Source organism: Mytilus galloprovincialis, chromosome 5, assembly GCF_965363235.1.
Source record: "Mytilus galloprovincialis chromosome 5, xbMytGall1.hap1.1, whole genome shotgun sequence".
Taxonomy (NCBI): domain Eukaryota; kingdom Metazoa; phylum Mollusca; class Bivalvia; order Mytilida; family Mytilidae; genus Mytilus; species Mytilus galloprovincialis.
Window position 1 is genome coordinate 29,582,914 of NC_134842.1, and position 19,286 is coordinate 29,602,199.

Genomic DNA, 19,286 nt, shown 5'->3' on the forward strand with positions numbered 1-19,286 from the left:
TAGTCCACATCGCAAAGGTGTAACAACAACACCCCTTCAGGCGAAATGAAGTCTTCCATATTATCGTTTCGAGTTGTCTCCCTTCCGGAAGTGACTTTCGTCAATTCTGAATCTAAATACGATACAACACGTCGAGAAAAATTAACTCGTTCTATCGATAAACGTCGTATCATATTAAAAACGATCGCAATTTAAACCGAGGAATGTGTACGGAAAGGAGTCATGACCACTGACCCAAAGGAAATTAAATATTTAAAGAATTAGGAATGGGGTTCCTCCTAAAATTAACGTAGGAAAAATTATAGGTGATAAGATACGAAGTGAAATACCTTATCTCACTCTGAGTCTCAGTGGAAAGTAAACTTGGAATTGATAGTAAAAAATAAAACACAATAAGTACATTGTTCAGACTGTTACACTTGTATCCGGGATTGGCTATTTTGTAACTATTCAGATTACGTAAATTACATTTTACATGTGCAGTTGAATTAGTTTGAAAATAATATTATCCAGCTATATGTATACATGTGTCAATGAAAACGATGGCAATCGTATCCCTCAGAGCAATCTGCTCTTTAATTGATTTAATTTTCTAGGTTAATCTAAATTTCTCCATTCTTTTTATATTTTGTATTATTCTCGGTTTTTTTATTTTAGCATATCATTATCATGATTATCATTTGTTCTTTTCTCTCTCCTTTTTGCTGATTTGTACCACTATTGAATATTTTTTTCTGTAAACTCCGTACAGTCCCCCATAAGGTTACAATTATAGTAAATAAACGTCTCGTTTGAATTGTTTTACATTTGTGATTTTGGGCCCTTTACATCTGACTATGCGGTGTTTACTTTGCTCATTGTTGAAGGCCGTGCGGTGACCTATAATACCTGTTTATTTCTATTTAATTTGGTCTCTTGTTGAGAGTTGTCTCATTGGCAATCATACAACATTTTCCTTTTTGTATTTACTTCTTGCATACCGGTATACGTATATCTGAAGTAAACGCTAACCTGTGACCCTATTCCAATGACAAATACGGTTATTCCATCTGTCTTTGTCTTTGCAGCTTCCGTTATTGTCCGAACTACGTCATTGGACTGACCATCGGTCAATATAATGGCTATCTTAGGTCGATCTTTTGACTCAGTGGCTTTAAAACCTTTCTGTCGAATGTAACTTAGTGCTTCTGCAGTGTTGGTGTTACCTCCTTGAAACTGTATTCCGTTTGTCTTTTCCAAAATGTCCACTTTAGTTTCAAACTCTCCCACTCGGAGTACTGGGACAACTGTTGTACTACAAATTCGAAGATAATGCAAATATTACATGATTTATAAAACATTGTGAAAGATCATAGTTTTTCTTTGGTAGAGAAAGAACAAATATTGAACAGATTAGAGACCCTGCCCATTGTATATTGACGAAGACTCTATATGACTTTTAGTGTTAGTGTTATAAGGGTTTCTATCTTAAGTTATTGTCATTTTCTCTTTATCTCCTTTTATTATATCAACAGAAGACATGGAAGATTAATATAGGTTTCATAGCCGTTTGTTGTACCAGTATGATAAATGCCTAATTAGAAATCACAGGGAAAAGAGAGAAGCGGAAACACAATATCATATTTATAATTGTATAATTAAGACCTTTTATAGATGTCTTGTCCTCGTGCATTCAAAACAAAATAAAATAAAAGATCAATCAGGTATAAATTTACTAATCATAGTAATACGAGTATTATAGTATCTAAAGATCTACATTTGTAAGACGGTGAATGTAGCGAATAAAGGTATTGAGTTGAGACACAGACGTTGTATTGGTCAATAGTTTATAATGGTGACCGTAGTTTCGATTGCTCAATGCAAAAGAGGCTAAAGGCCACAGAATTATTCAAGTTATTTATTTAAAAAAAAGTAAAAAAGTGAATAATTGATATGGCCGCATTCTGCTTTCGTAGAAATTGTTTCAAAATAATGAAATTTCTCAGTAAATAAGATACAGTAATCTGGAAATGTTAGTTATTTACATTTCAAAGTGAAGTGACCGAACTATTTATATTAGTATGTCCATTTAGTACATACTGTCTAATATTAATGAATGTGAGTGACAGGTTTAACCAGAAAAGTGTTTCACACAGCCTATTTTTTTTCAAAGACGTATTGAAATAAAAATCGTTGTTTTGTTAACACATTTACTGACGGTTAGCAACAAATATAGAGATCAATATGATTCCACTGCCAAAAATTGATAAACAATGGTTTATTTTTTCGCATTCAGCTAAATGTTTATATTGCTTATAACATATTACAAATCAGTATCCTCCAAATATTTTCGTTATTGCTTTAATAGGAGACTTTATATTGATAAAAAAGTACAATTAAACTATTGTTGTTCGACCATTGCATCTATTTAAGTTGGGAAATAGTGAACTAACTTATAGTCCCTTATAGTCAAGATGAATAGGTTAGTGTAAAATTGAGAAAGGAAATGGGGAATGTGTCAAAGCGACAACAACCCGACCATAGAACAGACAATAGCCAAACGCCACGAATGTGTTTTTTTGTGTGTATCGGAATCCTACATACACGGTTTGTTCTTTATATTTCTCAGATGTCTAACCGTATTATTTGTTATATCGCTGTATGACACACCTTCTATACAGAACAAACAATAATATAAAGTGTAGGATGACATGATTTGATACCAGTACTAACATGCTTTGAGTTTGATATAAAGTGTAGGATGACATGAATTGATATCAGTACTAAAATGCTTTGAGTTTGATATAAAGTGTAGGATGACATGAATCGATATCAGTACTTACATGCCTTGAGTTTGATATAAAGTGTAGGATGACATGATTTGATACCAGTACTAACATGCTTTGAGTTTGATATAAAGTGTAGGATGACATGAATTGATATCAGTACTAAAATGCTTTGAGTTTGACATAAAGTGTAGGATGACATGAATTGATATCAGTACTAAAATGCTTTGAGTTTGATATAAAGTGTAGGACGACATGAATCGATATCAGTACTTACATGCCTTGAGTTTGATATAAAGTGTAGGATGACATGATTTGATATCAGTACTAAAATGCTTTGAGTTTGATATAAAGTGTAGGATGACATGAATTGATATCAGTACTAACATGCTTTGAGTTTGATATAACGTGTAGGATGATGACATTTAAGGAGTGACTGTAATATTTTTTCTGTCTATGAAGAAATAACATAAAAAATTTGGTGCACACTGAATAACGCGCGTAGCGGGTTATTTAACAGTGTGCACCACATTTTTTATGTTATTTCGAATAGACAGAAAAAATATTACAGTCATTTCTTATAATTTAATTCTAAATTCCATTTTAAACCGTAGAAAACCTTGAAAACGTTGATGACGTCACGGTCACATGACTAAATTATGTCTATAGTCTGATAACAAAATAACGTCAGCCAATCAGAAGACGCGTTACATCCAAAATTAAATTATCAATTGATATAAGTTCTAACATGTTTTGAGTTTGATATACCGTGTAGGATGACATGAATTGATATAAGTACTAAAATGCTTTGAGTTTGATATAAAGTGTAGAATGACATAAATTGATATCAGTACTAACATGCCTTAAGTTTGATTTGACGTGCAGGATGACATGATTTGATACCAGTACTAACATGCTTTGAGTTTGATATACCGTGTAGGATGACATGAATTGATATCAGTACTAAAAGGCTTTGAGTTTGATATAAAGTGTAGGATGACATGAATTGATATCAGTACTAACATGCTTTGAGTTTGATATAAAGTGTAGGATGACATGAATTGATATCAGTACTAAAATGCTTTGAGTTTGATATAAAGTGTAGGATGACATGAATTGATATCAGTACTTACATGCCTTGAGTTTGATATAAAGTGTAGGATGACATGAATTGATATCAGTACTAATTAAAATGCTTTGAGTTTGATATAAAGTGTAGGATGACATGAATTGATATCAGTACTAACATGCTTTGAGTTTGATATAAAGTGTAGGACGACATGCATTGATATCAGTACTAAAAGGCTTTGAGTTTGATATAAAGTGTAGGATGACATGAATTGATATAAGTACTAAAAGGCTTTGAGTTTGATATAAAGTGTAGGATGACATGAATTGATATCAGTACTAAAAGGCTTTGAGTTTGATATAAAGTGTAGGATGACATGAATTGATATCAGTACTAAAAGGCTTTGAGTTTGATATAAAGTGTAGGACGACATGCATTGATATCAGTACTAAAAGGCTTTGAGTTTGATATAAAGTGTAGGATGACATGATTTGATATCAGTACTAAAATGCTTTGAGTTTGATATAAAGTGTAGGACGACATAAATTGATATCAGTACTAACATGCTTTGAGTTTGATATAAAGTGTAGGATGACATGAATTGATATCAGTACTAAAAGGCTTTGAGTTTGATATAAAGTGTAGGATGACATGAATTGATATCAGTACTAAAAGGCTTTGAGTTTGATATAAAGTGTAGGATGACATGATTTGATATCAGTACTAACATGCTTTGAGTTTGATATAAAGTGTAGGATGACATGAATTGATATCAGTACTAAAAGGCTTTGAGTTTGATATAAAGTGTAGGATGACATGAATTGATATCAGTACTAAAATACTTTAAGTTTGATATAAAGTGTAGGATGACATGAATTGATATCAGTACTAAAAGGCTTTGAGTTTGATATAAAGTGTACAATGACATGAATTGATATCAGTACTAAAAGGCTTTGAGTTTGATATAAAGTGTAGGATGACATAAATTGATATCATTACTAACATGCCTTGAGTTTGATTTAACGTGTAGGATGACATGAATTGATATCAGTACTAAAATGCTTTGAGTTTGATATAAAGTGTAGGATGACATGAATTGATATCAGTACTAAAAGGCTTTGAGTTTGATATAAAGTGTAGAATGACATGAATTGATATCAGTACTAACATGCTTTGAGTTTGATATAAAGTGTAGGATGACATGATTTGATGTCAGTACTAAAATGCTTTGAGTTTGATATAAATTGTAGGATGACATAAATTGATATAAGTACTAACATGCTTTAAGTTTGATATAAAGTGTAGGACGAGATGAATTGATATCAGTACTAAAAGGCTTTGAGTTTGATATAAAGTGTAGGATGACATGAATTGATATCAAGACTAACATGCTTTGAGTTTGATATAAAGTGTAAGATGACATGATTTGATATCAGTACTAACATGCTTTGAGTTCGATATAAAGTGTAGGATGACATGAATTGATATCAGTGCTAAAAGGCTTTGAGTTTGATATAAAGTGTAGGATGACATAAATTGATATCAGTACTAACATGCCTTGAGTTTGATTTAACGTGTAGGATGACATGAATTGATATCAGTACTAAAAGGCTTTGAGTTTGATATAAAGTGTAGGATGACATGAATTGATATCAAGACTAACATGCTTTGAGTTTGATATAAAGTGTAGGATGACATGATTTGATATCAGTGCTAACATGCTTTGAGTTCGATATAAAGTGTAGGATGACATGAATTGATGTCAGTACTAAAATGCTTTGAGTTTGATATAAAGTGTAGGATGACATGAATTGATATCAGTACTAAAAGGCTTTGAGTTTGATATAAAGTGTACAATGACATGAATTGATATCAGTACTAAAAGGCTTTGAGTTTGATATAAAGTGTATGATGATCACATGAATTGATATCAGTACTAACATGCTTTGAATTTGATATAAAGTGTAAGATGACATGATTTGATATCAGTACTAAAAGGCTTTGAGTTTGACATAAAGTGTAGGATGACATGAATTGATATTAGTACTAAAATGCTATGAGTTTGATATAAAGTGTAGGATGACATGAATTGATATAAGTACTAATTAAAATGCTTTGAGTTTGATATAAAGTGTAGGATGACATAAATTGATATCAGTACTAACATGCTTTGAGTTTGATATAAAGTGTAGGATAAAATGAATTGATATAAGTACTGAAATGCCCTGAGTTTGATTTAACGTGTAGGATGACATGATTTTATATCAGTACTAACATGCTTTAAGTTTGATATAAAGTGTAGGATGACATGAATTGATATCAGTACTAAAATGCTTTGAGTTTGATATAAAGTGTAGGATGATGACATGAATTGGTATCAGTACTAAAAGGCTTTGAGTTTGATTTAACGTGTAGGATGACATAAATTGGTATCAGTGCTAACATGCCTTGAGTTTGATTTAACGTGTAGGATGACATGATTTGATACCAGTACTAACATGCTTTGAGTTTGATATAACGTGTAGGATGACATGAATGGATATCAGTACTAAAAGGCTTTGAGTTTGATATAAAGTGTAGGATGACATGAATTGATATCAGTACTAACATGCTTTGAGTTTGATATAAAGTGTAGGATGACATGAATTGATATCAGTACTAAAATGCTTTGAGTTTGATATAAAGTGTAGGATGACATGATTTGATATCAGTACTTACATGCCTTGAGTTTGATATAAAGTGTAGGATGATATGATTTGATATCAGTACTAAAATGCTTTGAGTTTGATATAAAGTGTAGGACGACATGAATCGATATCAGTACTTACATGCCTTGAGTTTGATATAAAGTGTAGGATGACATGATTTGATATCAGTACTAAAATTCTTTGAGTTTGATATAAAGTGTAGGACGACATGCATTGATATCAGTACTAAAAGGCTTTGAGTTTGATATAAAGTGTAAGATGACATGAATTGATATCAGTACTAAAAGGCTTTGAGTTTGATATACAGTGTACAATGACATGAATTGATATCAGTACTAAAAGGCTTTGAGTTTGATATAAAGTGTAGGATGATGACATGAATTGATATCAGTACTAACATGCTTTGAGTTTGATATAAAGTGTAGGATGACATGATTTGATATCAGTACTAAAAGGCTTTGAGTTTGACATAAAGTGTAGGATGACATGAATTGATATCAGTACTAAAATGCTATGAGTTTGATATAAAGTGTAGGATGACATGAATTGATATAAGTACTAATTAAAATGCTTTGAGTTTGATATAAAGTGTAGGATGACATGAATTGATATCAGTACTAACATGCCTTGAGTTTGATTTAACGTGTAGGATGACATGAATTGATATCAGTACTAAAATGCTTTGAGTTTGATATAAAGTGTAGGATGACATGAATTGATATCAGTACTAAAAGGCTTTGAGTTTGATATAAAGTGTACAATGACATGAATTGATATCAGTACTAAAAGGCTTTGAGTTTGATATAAAGTGTAGGATGATGACATGAATTGATATCAGTACTAACATGCTTTGAGTTTGATATAAAGTGTAGGATGACATGATTTGATATCAGTACTAAAAGGCTTTGAGTTTGACATAAAGTGTAGGATGACATGAATTGATATCAGTACTAAAATGCTATGAGTTTGATATAAAGTGTAGGATGACATGAATTGATATAAGTACTAATTAAAATGCTTTGAGTTTGATATAAAGTGTAGGATGACATGAATTGATATCAGTACTAACATGCTTTGAGTTTGATATAAAGTGTAGGATAAAATGAATTGATATAAGTACTAAAATGCCCTGAGTTTGATTTAACGTGTAGGATGACATGATTTTATATCAGTACTAACATGCTTTAAGTTTGATATAAAGTGTAGGATGACATGAATTGATATCAGTACTAAAATGCTTTGAGTTTGATATAAAGTGTAGGATGATGACATGAATTGATATCAGTACTAAAAGGCTTTGAGTTTGATTGAACGTGTAGGATGACATAAATTGATATCAGTACTAACATGCCTTGAGTTTGATTTAACGTGTAGGATGACATGATTTGATACCAGTACTAACATGCTTTGAGTTTAATATAACGTGTAGGATGACATGAATTGATATCAGTACTAAAAGGCTTTGAGTTTGATATAAAGTGTAGGATGACACGAATTGATATCAGTACTAACATGCTTTGAGTTTGATATAAAGTGTAGGATGACATGAATTGATATCAGTACTAAAATGCTTTGAGTTTGATATAAAGTGTAGGATGATATGAATTGATATCAGTACTTACATGCCTTGAGTTTGATATAAAGTGTAGGATGACATGAATTGATATCAGGACTAACATGCCTTGAGTTTGATATAAAGTGTAGGATGACATGATTTGATATCAGTACTAAAATTCTTTGAGTTTGATATAAAGTGTAGGACGACATAAATTGATATCAGTACTAATGATATAAAGTGTAGGATGACATGAATTGATATCAGTACTAAAATGCTTTGAGTTTGATATAAAGTGTAGGATGACATGAATTGATATCAGTACTTACATGCCTTGAGTTTGATATAAAGTGTAGGATGACATGAATTGATATCAGGACTAACATGCCTTGAGTTTGATATAAAGTGTAGGATGACATGATTTGATATCAGTACTAAAATTCTTTGAGTTTGATATAAAGTGTAGGACGACATAAATTGATATCAGTACTAACATGCTTTGAGTTTGATATAAAGTGTAGGATGACATGAATTGATATCAGTACTAAAAGGCTTTGAGTTTGATATAAAGTGTAGGATGACATGAATTGATATCAGTACTAACATGCTTTGAGTTTGATATAAAGTGTAGGATGACATGATTTGATATCAGTACTAACATGCTTTGAGTTTGATATAAAGTCTAGGATGACATGAATTGATATCAGTACTAAAAGGCTTTGAGTTTGATATAAAGTGTAGGATGACATAAATTGATATCAGTACTAACATGCTTTGAGTTTGATTTAACGTGTAGGATGACATGAATTGATATCAGTACTAAAATGCTTTGAGTTTGATATAAGTATAGGACGCCATGAATGAATATCAGCATATAAAGTGTAGGATGACATGAATTGATATCAGTACTAAATTGCGTTGAGTTTGATTTCAGGTACGCACTGCAGGTAGTTTATTTGTAATTTAAATATATGACGATGGCAGATTGTAATGAGACAAAAGGTTTGTTTGCCTTCGGAATACTACCTGGGCTTAAGTGACTTGTCATTTCTTTGATATCATGTAAACATTTAAATCGATGTTATCCGTGATACGTAACCCAATAACTTCCTGTTTTGATTTGAAAATTATAACAAATATATTATTTCAATCAATATATTGTATTTGACAAATTCATAACGTACCTAAATGTGACAAGCCCAACTCGAGTTTTGTCTGAGCCAATATCAAATATCTTTATTAAGTTCTGTGTAAAGTTTATTTCTTTCTGGAAATCCTTGAATGAAATGCTGGCAGACGAATCCAGGGCAAACATGATATCTGCTGGCTTGCCGCCACATTCTACAATAAATAAAAAATCAGTATTTAACACCTGGTCTTATGTAATGAAATCAATTGATGGAATCTTAAAGTTTATAGATTACATGTAGCTATTCAAAAAGGACACTGAGTTTGTAGATATAAGAAGGAATGTGAAAATAAATCTCTTCAATGAAAAGTCAACACTATAATCTTTAGCTTAAAATTTTGAATATTATTAAAAATCTACATCGAAAGATGAATTTTAAAAGAGCGATTCACCTTTTGGAATTTGATGTATCTATAATAGTGCAACTACCAATATGTAAATCGATTGCTCCATTCATCCAACCTAACATGAATTGAATACGTCTTGCATAATGTAGTAGTTAAACCCGATCAGTTCGTATCAAATAGAGGCTTTAAGTAATATATAGGGGGGAAAATGCATTCATTTGTGTAGTATCCCTCCGGAAACTACTTTAAATTATTTCTTGGCAGTAAGACAGAAACCGTTGTATTGTATAGACATACATTATTTCCATGTAAATGATACATTTTGAATATATAAAATGTCAGTTTATGAATTATTCAATTGTTTAAAATTAAGACTGCGAAACCTTTAGACAATATCCTAGCTATTACAATTGTTATTTTCTTCTCTTTTTCCCATGTTTTTGCGTTGATGCTTCCACGAAAATCATGTTAGACACAAAAAACACAACATTCTATGTATATATTTCAACACATGCTGAAGAGCTTTATATATTACAGTAAATTCGTACAGTTTTGTATAATGGCCTTGTATATGTTATCTGCAGGCTCTCTTATGAATTGTAATCCGATATAACATAACGACAAGTGACCTGTTAGGCTGTTATAGTAAAGGAATAAATAGACAAGTAACAAGAAAGGTGGTACTCAAGGTCATATTTTGTAGATGACAGTTGATTTTCGAGCACTTGTCAAATGCTGATCTAATTACAGGAGAATGATACAGTCACTTTATACATCGCATATATATTGATAATGATGTAGTCTATAGCTGAAGAAGTGTTTGTATTTGTGTATGAATGACAAAATATGTGGGGTATATGTCAACGAAACAAAAAGTCAAATAGAGGTCAACATTTGGTCTTTGCAATTGACATGTGCTAACTTATTCTTTTAAAAGTCTTAATGGTATAGTATAAGAGTTACCAGATAAAAATGTTTCTTTAATCCCCTAAGAATAAACAATGAATACGATAAAACATGGTGTGGTTATATAGTTATAAGTACACACACACACATATATATATATATATATATATATATATATATATATCAGTCTAAAAATTTGCACAACGGTACTGATATAAGATGTTATTATACGAAAATGTTGTTATTAAATCGTGTTGACAAATATTTCGGTTCAACAAATGGCCTTCTTTTGTGTCACAAGTTTTCAAAATATTGTTAAAACTTGTGACACAGAAGAAGGCCATTTGTTGAGCCGAAATATTTGATATATTGTTAAAACTTATGACACAGAAGAAGGTCATTTGTTGAGCCGAAATATTTGATATATTGTTAAAACTTATGACACAGAAGAAGGCCATTTGTTGAGCTGAAATATTTGTCAACACGATTTAATAACAGACCAACCAGTAAATTTACTACGTACCGGATCGTCTAGAATAGGCGATACTATGCAGATAAGGAAAAAAATATATCAGTCTAAAAATTTGAACAACGGTACTGATATAAGATGTTATTATACGAAAATGTTGTTATAAATCGTGTTGACAAATATTTCGGCTCAACAAATGGCCTTCTTCTGTGTCATAAGTTTTAACAATACTGATACATAATGTATATGGTGTAAAAATCGATCAGTAATAATACAGGTAAGTTTTGGTCGATTGATTTTAGTCCAAAATCCTGAATATAATAATATAAACAAAACACTATAATTCAATATACGTGACTGTGTATATTAACAATAAAATGAGTGAAAAACAAAACTGTTAGTATTTTTTATTGATGCCGTTTGGATGATGTACATTAAGTTCCTTTATCCAAAAGCTTTCCCGAACCTGTCGCTGGGCATCACTCCAGTGAATGTTCTGTTCAATTACTAGAATTTTCATGCGGTTAAAGTCATCAGGTTTGTGACCCGACTGTCTGAAGTGCTGAGAAACTGGGAGAAGAAAAACGCTGCAAATGCTGCCTACAGATGCAGCATTCATCAACATTTCACAGTAAGGCAACCGAAAATAACTATAAGATATTTTGCAATGTTACCTGCAAAAGTATGAATGTTATTTACATACTAGAATGTTCGGTTTGTGGCCTCCAATATGTTGGTGAGTCAAAGCAGCCTTTCCACAAACGCCTCAATGGCCATAGGAGTGATATCTCTAAGAAGCCACTTCTCCCAGTTTCTCAGCACTTCAGACAGTCGGGTCACAAACCTGATGACTTTAACCGCATGAAAATTCTAGTAATTGAACAGAACATTCACTGGAGTGATGCCCAGCGACAGGTTCGGGAAAGCTTTTGGATAAAGGAACTTATATATATATTAATATATAATATATGGCTTGATTAGACTAGTTACTGTATATCTTATTATTCAACTCTTTCACAGAAATACGCTTGTTTCTGAAGGTAGAGATATACCACGTGCCATTTAAGAACATTTGTGTTATGAGAAAAGGGTTATACAATGTATGTTCCTGTTGTGTCTTCATAAGCGAACTGTTGTAATAGACGTCATGACATCCTTGTATGCAAAATGACATGGTTCTTTCCGTTCATAAAACTTAACAAAAACATTTGCAAACACTGAAAATAACAAGTTTTTGACATTTTTGATATTATTTTCTTGTTCTATTTGTTCTTTTCTTTCAAATTCACGTTGAGACAATGAACACATCTTAAACGAGACATATATTTTTTGCTAGAATTTGCTTTAAAATGATGATGTTTGGATATTTTCTTCGAGTTTGCATAGTATCAATATTGGTTCTGATCATAAATTCGTAAGATATTTACGTACCTTTATACTGTTGTCCATTGATAAATGTCTGAAACTAAATATAAAAAAAGAATTTGATTAATTTCTAGTAGATTGGTATTTGTTGTTTTGCTTCACTATGCATGCAGTAACATCGTTTTGTTTTAAATCTTATCCGGTCCCTTTAAAAAGGAAAATAGCAAATTTGAGCAAATGTGAAGAAAATTAACGAAATTTTCATTTTCAATATATTAAGCAATAGTTAATGAATTGACGTTATTTTAGTACAGCACGTACATTATTCATAAAATAACATTTAGCAAATGAAAATGTAAAATGCATGCCATTGTGCTTAAATCAGTACAGATGTACCACTCATACAACGCTGCAATGTGTTTTCCTTTATTACTGAAAAGTACAGACGAACGTACATGGCGATCGTCAATTTTGGTAAACAGGAAGTTCTCTCTTTGTTAAAGGACAATATCCGGGAAGTGGCATCCTTATGCAATGATTAATACGTCTTATACGCTGATCGTACTTTGATTTCCTCAGAGACTAGCTATAATTATCACTGGTTTGTTATACGATACGAACAACAGCAATTTAATCATCGACAACATACTGACAGAATAATTAAAAACTGAGAGGAGTGTAATACGTTGAATTAAACTATGGTCAATTTTAGTTGCAAACTCGATTCGACGTAACGTTAGATATATCACGATGTAAATCGACAAAGGCAGAAACTGTAATTTCAGAAAATACAATTCACGAAATTATCCTAGTCATATATTGACTGGTATGTACACATGCCGAGACAATCTATCAGACATGGATTAACAATTTCACACTTCTCACAACACCTTTGGAGGGGGAGGGGCTTTTATTAATCGTGCTTTTGGACCAAAGTTTTGATGAAATAATCAAATCGGGAATCAATTCGATTTTTATAAAGCATTAACTAATAACATTACTAAGAAAGTTTTCAATGCTGGTTTCTATTTCTATATATTTTTCGTCTACATCATAAACGCTCAGATCAAAATATTTATAAAGCCAAACAAGTACAAAGTTGAAGAGCATTGAGGATCCAAAATTTCAAAAAGTTATGCCAAATATGGCTAAGGTAATCTACTAGTATTCTTAAATATAAAAACTAGCTTACATAATTAATAGTTACAGTACATCTAAATAGCATGTGATCAGAAATATAAATTTAAAAATGCAAATTTCAAACTCGAAATGTAAAGAGACCTTAGTTGGATTTCGCTATTGTTTTATGTCCTTTTTGGTCATATAGTCATACAGCTGTTCCACTGTTTCTGTCTATAGGTTAATGGCTTTCAAATGTTCAAGTTTAAACGTACTTGATACAAATAAATACAGGAGTTCTCTTTGGATGCATGACATTTATAACTGCTGTTTTCATTTTTAATATTTTTCATTTGACACGAGACATGCAGTATGACGAAGTACATTGTACGAGTACTAAATATGTTCTTTGATATAAATAAAAAAAAAAAGGATATAGACCAAATGTGTGATAACAACTTGAATATAAAAAAGAAGATGTGGTATTATTGCCAATGAGACAACTATCCACAAAAGACCAAAATGACACAGACATTAACAACTATAGGTCACCGTACGGCCTTCAACAATGAGCAAAGCCCATACCGCATAGTCAGCTATAAAAGGCCCCGATAAGACAATGTAAAACAATTCAAACGAAGTCTGGAGCTGGCATGTCAGTTAACTGCTAGTAGTCTGTTGTTATTTATGTATTATTGTCATTTTGTTTATTTTCTTTGAATACAACTTCTGATATCAGACTTGCACTTCTCTTGAACTGAATGTTAATGTGCGTATTGTTATACGTTTACTTTTCTGCATTGGCTATAATAGGTATAGGGGGAGGGTTGAGATCTCATAAGAACACATGTTTAACCCCACCGCATGTTTGCGCATGTCCCAAGTCAGGAGCCTCTGGCCTTTGTTAGTCCTGTATAATTTTTAAATTTAGTTTCTTGTGTACAATTTGGAGTTAAGTATGGCGTTCATTATCACTGAACTAGTATATATATTTGTTTAGGGGCCAGCTGAAGGACGCTTCCGGGTGCGGGAATTTCTCGCTGCATTGAAGACCTGTTGGTGAACTTCTGCTGTTGTCTGCTCTATGGTCGGGTTGTTGTCTCTTTGACACATTCTCCATTTCCATTCTCAATTTTACTGTTCAAGAAAAGTTTGGTTTGCACATATTTTGCTATTATTTTATTATACATATATTAGGTAAACCGGAGAGTACTACATTTCGCTAACATTAATTGATTTTAAAAATGTCATCATGATCACAGCGAAACAAATTACATTTATTTAACATCATACAGTATTGATTTCACCGTATAGCCAGACGCTTCAAATATACAAATTTGAACTGCAATTTCGTTTATTTGCAAAAACAACCGCAGACTCTTTTTTTAATTAAATGGAACCGTTCTACGTCATATAATTCAGAAATATGTTTACGTTTTAACAATGCAAATACTCGTAATCAAACAAACATTTGTCGATAAATGTAAGAGCTTGACGCAACATTAAACAAAGATCAAACACTCAGTTTTATCCACTGCTTTCTAATGTTACAATCACACTGAATTACTAGAACTTTATATATTAAGTATATTGCGTATATATAGAGATGTTGCTGATAGGCTATGAAACACAATGTGATCTATTCACAAGGGCTAAAATATACAAGATAAAAGTAATAATAGGTCAACGTCTGGGGTTGAAGTCATAAAACTTTGCTCAGTGCTCGGAGCACAAAAATCATGCTCGAAACACAAAATCCAGTATTTTGATTGGTTGATTCTTAAGTCTGAGTACAAAAATCGTGCTCAAAATTTTTATGACCGAAAAACTCATATACCGTATAGTAAGATATTTTAAAAAGGTCCCGACCTAGTTTATGTAAGCTAGCTGTGTTTGAAACGCAAATGGGAGCAGTGCATGCCTCCAAAAGAAACGCAATATCTTCTTTAGATGTACTCAGATCCCTTGCCCCTTTGCAAAGGCGATGCTTTGATAAGGGTAACAATAAATAAACTTAAGATACAAAACAAAAACTTAGATGTGCAAAATGACATTTTATTGTGAAGATTCTGAGATATATATATATATAGCGTTAACAAATTTTAATTAGGATAATGGGGTTTTCGAAAAGCTGTGAATTAAAATACAAAGTGATTTCATGTACCTCTAAACAAAGCAATTTGAAGGTTCATGACTTTTTGCAAGAGGAACCCATAAAAATAAATGGACCGAATAACAAATCAAAAGATTAACAATGGCATAGTATGGTAAAGAATCTGAGGGAATACAAATGTGCTTCATGTAAACGGATGAATGCAAATATGACTGTGTCAATGTCATCCCAAAGTAAATTTTAAACCCCAATTTATAAAAAGAAAAAAAGTGCAAAAGAAGATTATGTTAAAGTATTTTTTCTTATTTCTGTGAATCGTTTCATGTGCAGTCTAGTACGAATACAAAAGCGAGACAGAGGTAGACTCTCTAATCACTAAATACCACCCGCTTTGTTCTTTTTTTTGTCTGATGAAATTAACCCAAATGAGACAACAAGGCACATTTTTCTTTGAGATACATGTATATGTGAGTTAAAACCAAAAAAAAAGAAAAAAATTTTTTTTAAAAATCCACTGCATGATCTGCATGATAATAAATCAGATTTTATATGAACTTTATTCGAGATTACTACACTGACTAGAGATATTCACATTGAAATTTCGGGTCCTCAGTGCTATACGATTTTGTACTTTATCAAGTTGACCTTTTTAACTTTTTTGATAAAACACAACGCGGGTTTTGGCTTCGACCGTCTTTGAACAACCTTTTGTAGACAAAACGCGGGTTTTGGATTTGACTGTTTTTGAAAAATCTTTTGAAGATAAAACGCGTCTCCGAGTATGACCGTCTTAGAAAAATCTTTTGTAGACGGATCCTGTTAAAGGAACTACATTTCCTCTTATCTGGTTAAATACTGTTTTAAATACCAAAATGTCTTACACTGTCTTGTCTTTCGGTACATCCATGAACTATCTGCCACTAGACATTAAACAAACAACAATTATTCAATATAATCATCGTGTGCAAAGCAATGTTATCTGTTTAAACTGTTTAAACTTAATTATGAGTGAAATAGATATTGAAATAATATGACATGGTTGAAGTTAAACTATATGTATCTCTTTTTTCGGAAACATAATTGATTTTGTTTAACTATTAGTTAAATTGTTGTCACCAAGCCTCTGGGAAAGAAACGAAAAGAATATAGGGCCGTCAATATTCATTAATGACACAATTTACGATAAGTTCTTGTACATATATTTCTATAATGTAACATTTCTGTCAAAATCTAATAAAATTCCGTCACTAGGCAATTACATTTAAGGTCAGATCCCAAATGATTTTTCTAACAAAAATTCTCTAATAACTCACCCCTAATTACGTTGACAGTACTACTTGGTTCTATTATCAGTACATAGAAAAGTACTTTAATTATAAATTACTAAAATAGTATTCTTACCAAGCAAACTGTGAACTGAAGCAATAAACCAAAAATCTTCAAATTCATGCTTTTGTGTATTTATGTATCGATATGTTCCAGTACTCATCTAAAACGCAGATTGTTTACGGGAATTTTATACAATGGAATATTAACATGAAAAACAATAATAAAATTTCATTTATAGCCCACGTGTAAAATTTATAACATCCCTGCGCTGGTGTATGATTTCCTTAAACATTGATTGCAAATAGTTCAGTAATGATGATAATGCAAAACGGTATAATTACGGCTAGCTTTGTACATTGAAATTGATAGAAAAGCGTAGCATCCTTTAGCGGAAATTACGAAATACAGATTCCCAGCTGACTATGTTATATTACGCGCGTTACTTTTAATCTAACTGTCTAGTAAATTAATCTAGGATACATCATTTCAAATCATAAACAGTAACAATAGTTTCATTTTTGCATTGTTTTAGTATGTTTTGATGAGAAATTCAATAAATATCAAATATTTATGTTCATTTTATAGATTTTTCAATACTTGCTCACAAATTTCTGCAATGTAAACCATTGTTAGGTTTATTAATGAAAATACACGATCTCGATAGCCTTTACAAACGTTAGATCTAAACGATAATAAATGTCTCCATTTATCATTTTAAACAAAATTAGCACGCTTATTTGTCATGAAACTAACCGGAATGAGATAATGTTTATATCTACTGCTTCAATTATTCAGTAGGACTTAATGCCATATTTGTTTTTTTCTTTTTCGATTTATTTGACGTCGAGCTGGTGAAAGCAAGCGAACCGTAATTTGCCAATTTGTAAGCATCTCGTTTGAACGAAACTTAATTGATAGGAGGTGCAGCTTTTTATCGCATCCTTTTCGATTTTATTTTGTTTTTGAAATTTATACCTTTTCAGATATTGCATAGGACAAAATGTAACCTAATCCCATATTTTCGAGAATTATCACATTCCGCCACAATCTAAAAGTATCACCTTTGGTCGGAGATCAGATCTGAGACTAACATTTCTTATCTAAAATTTAGAATGGAAATGGGGAATGTGTCAAAGAGACAACAACCCGACCATAGAACAGACAATGCAGCGAGAAATTCCCTCACCCGGAGGCGTCCTTCAGCTGGCCCCTAAACAAATATATATACACTAGTTCAGTGATAATGACCGCCATACTAAATTCCAAATTGTACACAAGAAACTAAAATTAAAAATAATACAAGACTAACAAAGGCCAGAGGCTCCTGACTTGGGACAGGCGCAAAAATGCGGCGGGATTAAACATGTTTTATTATGAGATCTCAACTCTTCCCCTATACCTCTAGCCAAAGTAGAAAAGTAAACGCAGAACAATATGCACATAAAAATTCAGTTCACCTATTATTTACTTACGGCCACTCTTACGGCTGGGGAAATATTGTTTAGGGGAAATACAGAGATCTTCATATAACAAATATTGGAAACTTAATTAACATTATACAGTGGAGATCAGTTCTAACCTCTCATAAATTCTGTCAGAATCTGTCAGGAGAACTGTTCTAGAACAGTATGTAGAACTGTCAGCCTGACACCTTTTAGTCAGTTCTAGGTTAGAACTGTTCTAGCTAGAACTGATTTGGTCAGTTCTACCTAGAACTGATTTAGACAGTTCTAGCTAGAACTGATCCTGACAGTTCTACCCTAGAACAGTTTTAGTCAGTTCTAGCTAGAACTGACCAAATCTTTGGTCAGTTCTACTTCTAGAACAGTTCTACGGCTAAAATTGTCGGATTTATAAATTCTACGGCTAGAATTGATTTATAAGTTTTAAGAAATATTTGTCTAAATATAAAGGCTTCGGCAAAATAGCGATTAATATTATATAGAGTTTTACTATTTTGCCGGTTTTATTTCAGATTTATAATCGGCAAGAGAACATGTTTAACCCCGCCATATTCTGCATGTATGTGCCTGTTCCAAGTCAGGAGCCCGTAATTCAGTGATCATAAATTAGGCCGTTAGTATTATTGGGGGGGGGGGGGGGTATTATTTAAATTGTTTTACATTTGTTATTCCGGGAGTCAGGATGGCTCGTTATCACATAACAAAATTATCTGACCTCATTAATCAAATGTAATTTCTGTTTACGAGTAGTTTTCATACCTCGGACGGACCTGATTAACAAAAATCTTTTGACCACATCAATCTAAACTGACATTATTTGCTCTTTCTTTCTGCAAATCTATATAGCTGCACAGTACTTCAGTTTTAATTTTAGGTCAAGAGGGACTGT

The 19,286-nt window shown here is 32.0% G+C and overlaps 1 protein-coding gene across 2 annotated transcripts in view; it reads right to left on the bottom strand.

Moving 5' to 3' along the window:
* LOC143075571 (matrilin-1-like) overlaps positions 1 to 19,286 on the bottom strand; it is a 30,407-nt gene that overhangs the window by 3,444 nt on the left and 7,677 nt on the right. The window contains exons 1-4 of one of the 2 annotated variants that reach the window (XM_076251039.1): positions 17,007 to 17,185; positions 12,440 to 12,473; positions 9,282 to 9,438; positions 1,012 to 1,294 (exon numbers count right to left, since the gene is read on the bottom strand). In XM_076251039.1, coding sequence (XP_076107154.1) covers positions 1,012 to 1,294; positions 9,282 to 9,438; positions 12,440 to 12,473; positions 17,007 to 17,054 — 522 coding nt within the window. In that variant the 5' untranslated portion in view covers positions 17,055 to 17,185. Of the gene's footprint in view, positions 1 to 1,011; positions 1,295 to 9,281; positions 9,439 to 12,439; positions 12,474 to 17,006; positions 17,186 to 19,286 lie in introns of those variants that run through there. The other variant, XM_076251040.1, reaches the window with a different exon arrangement.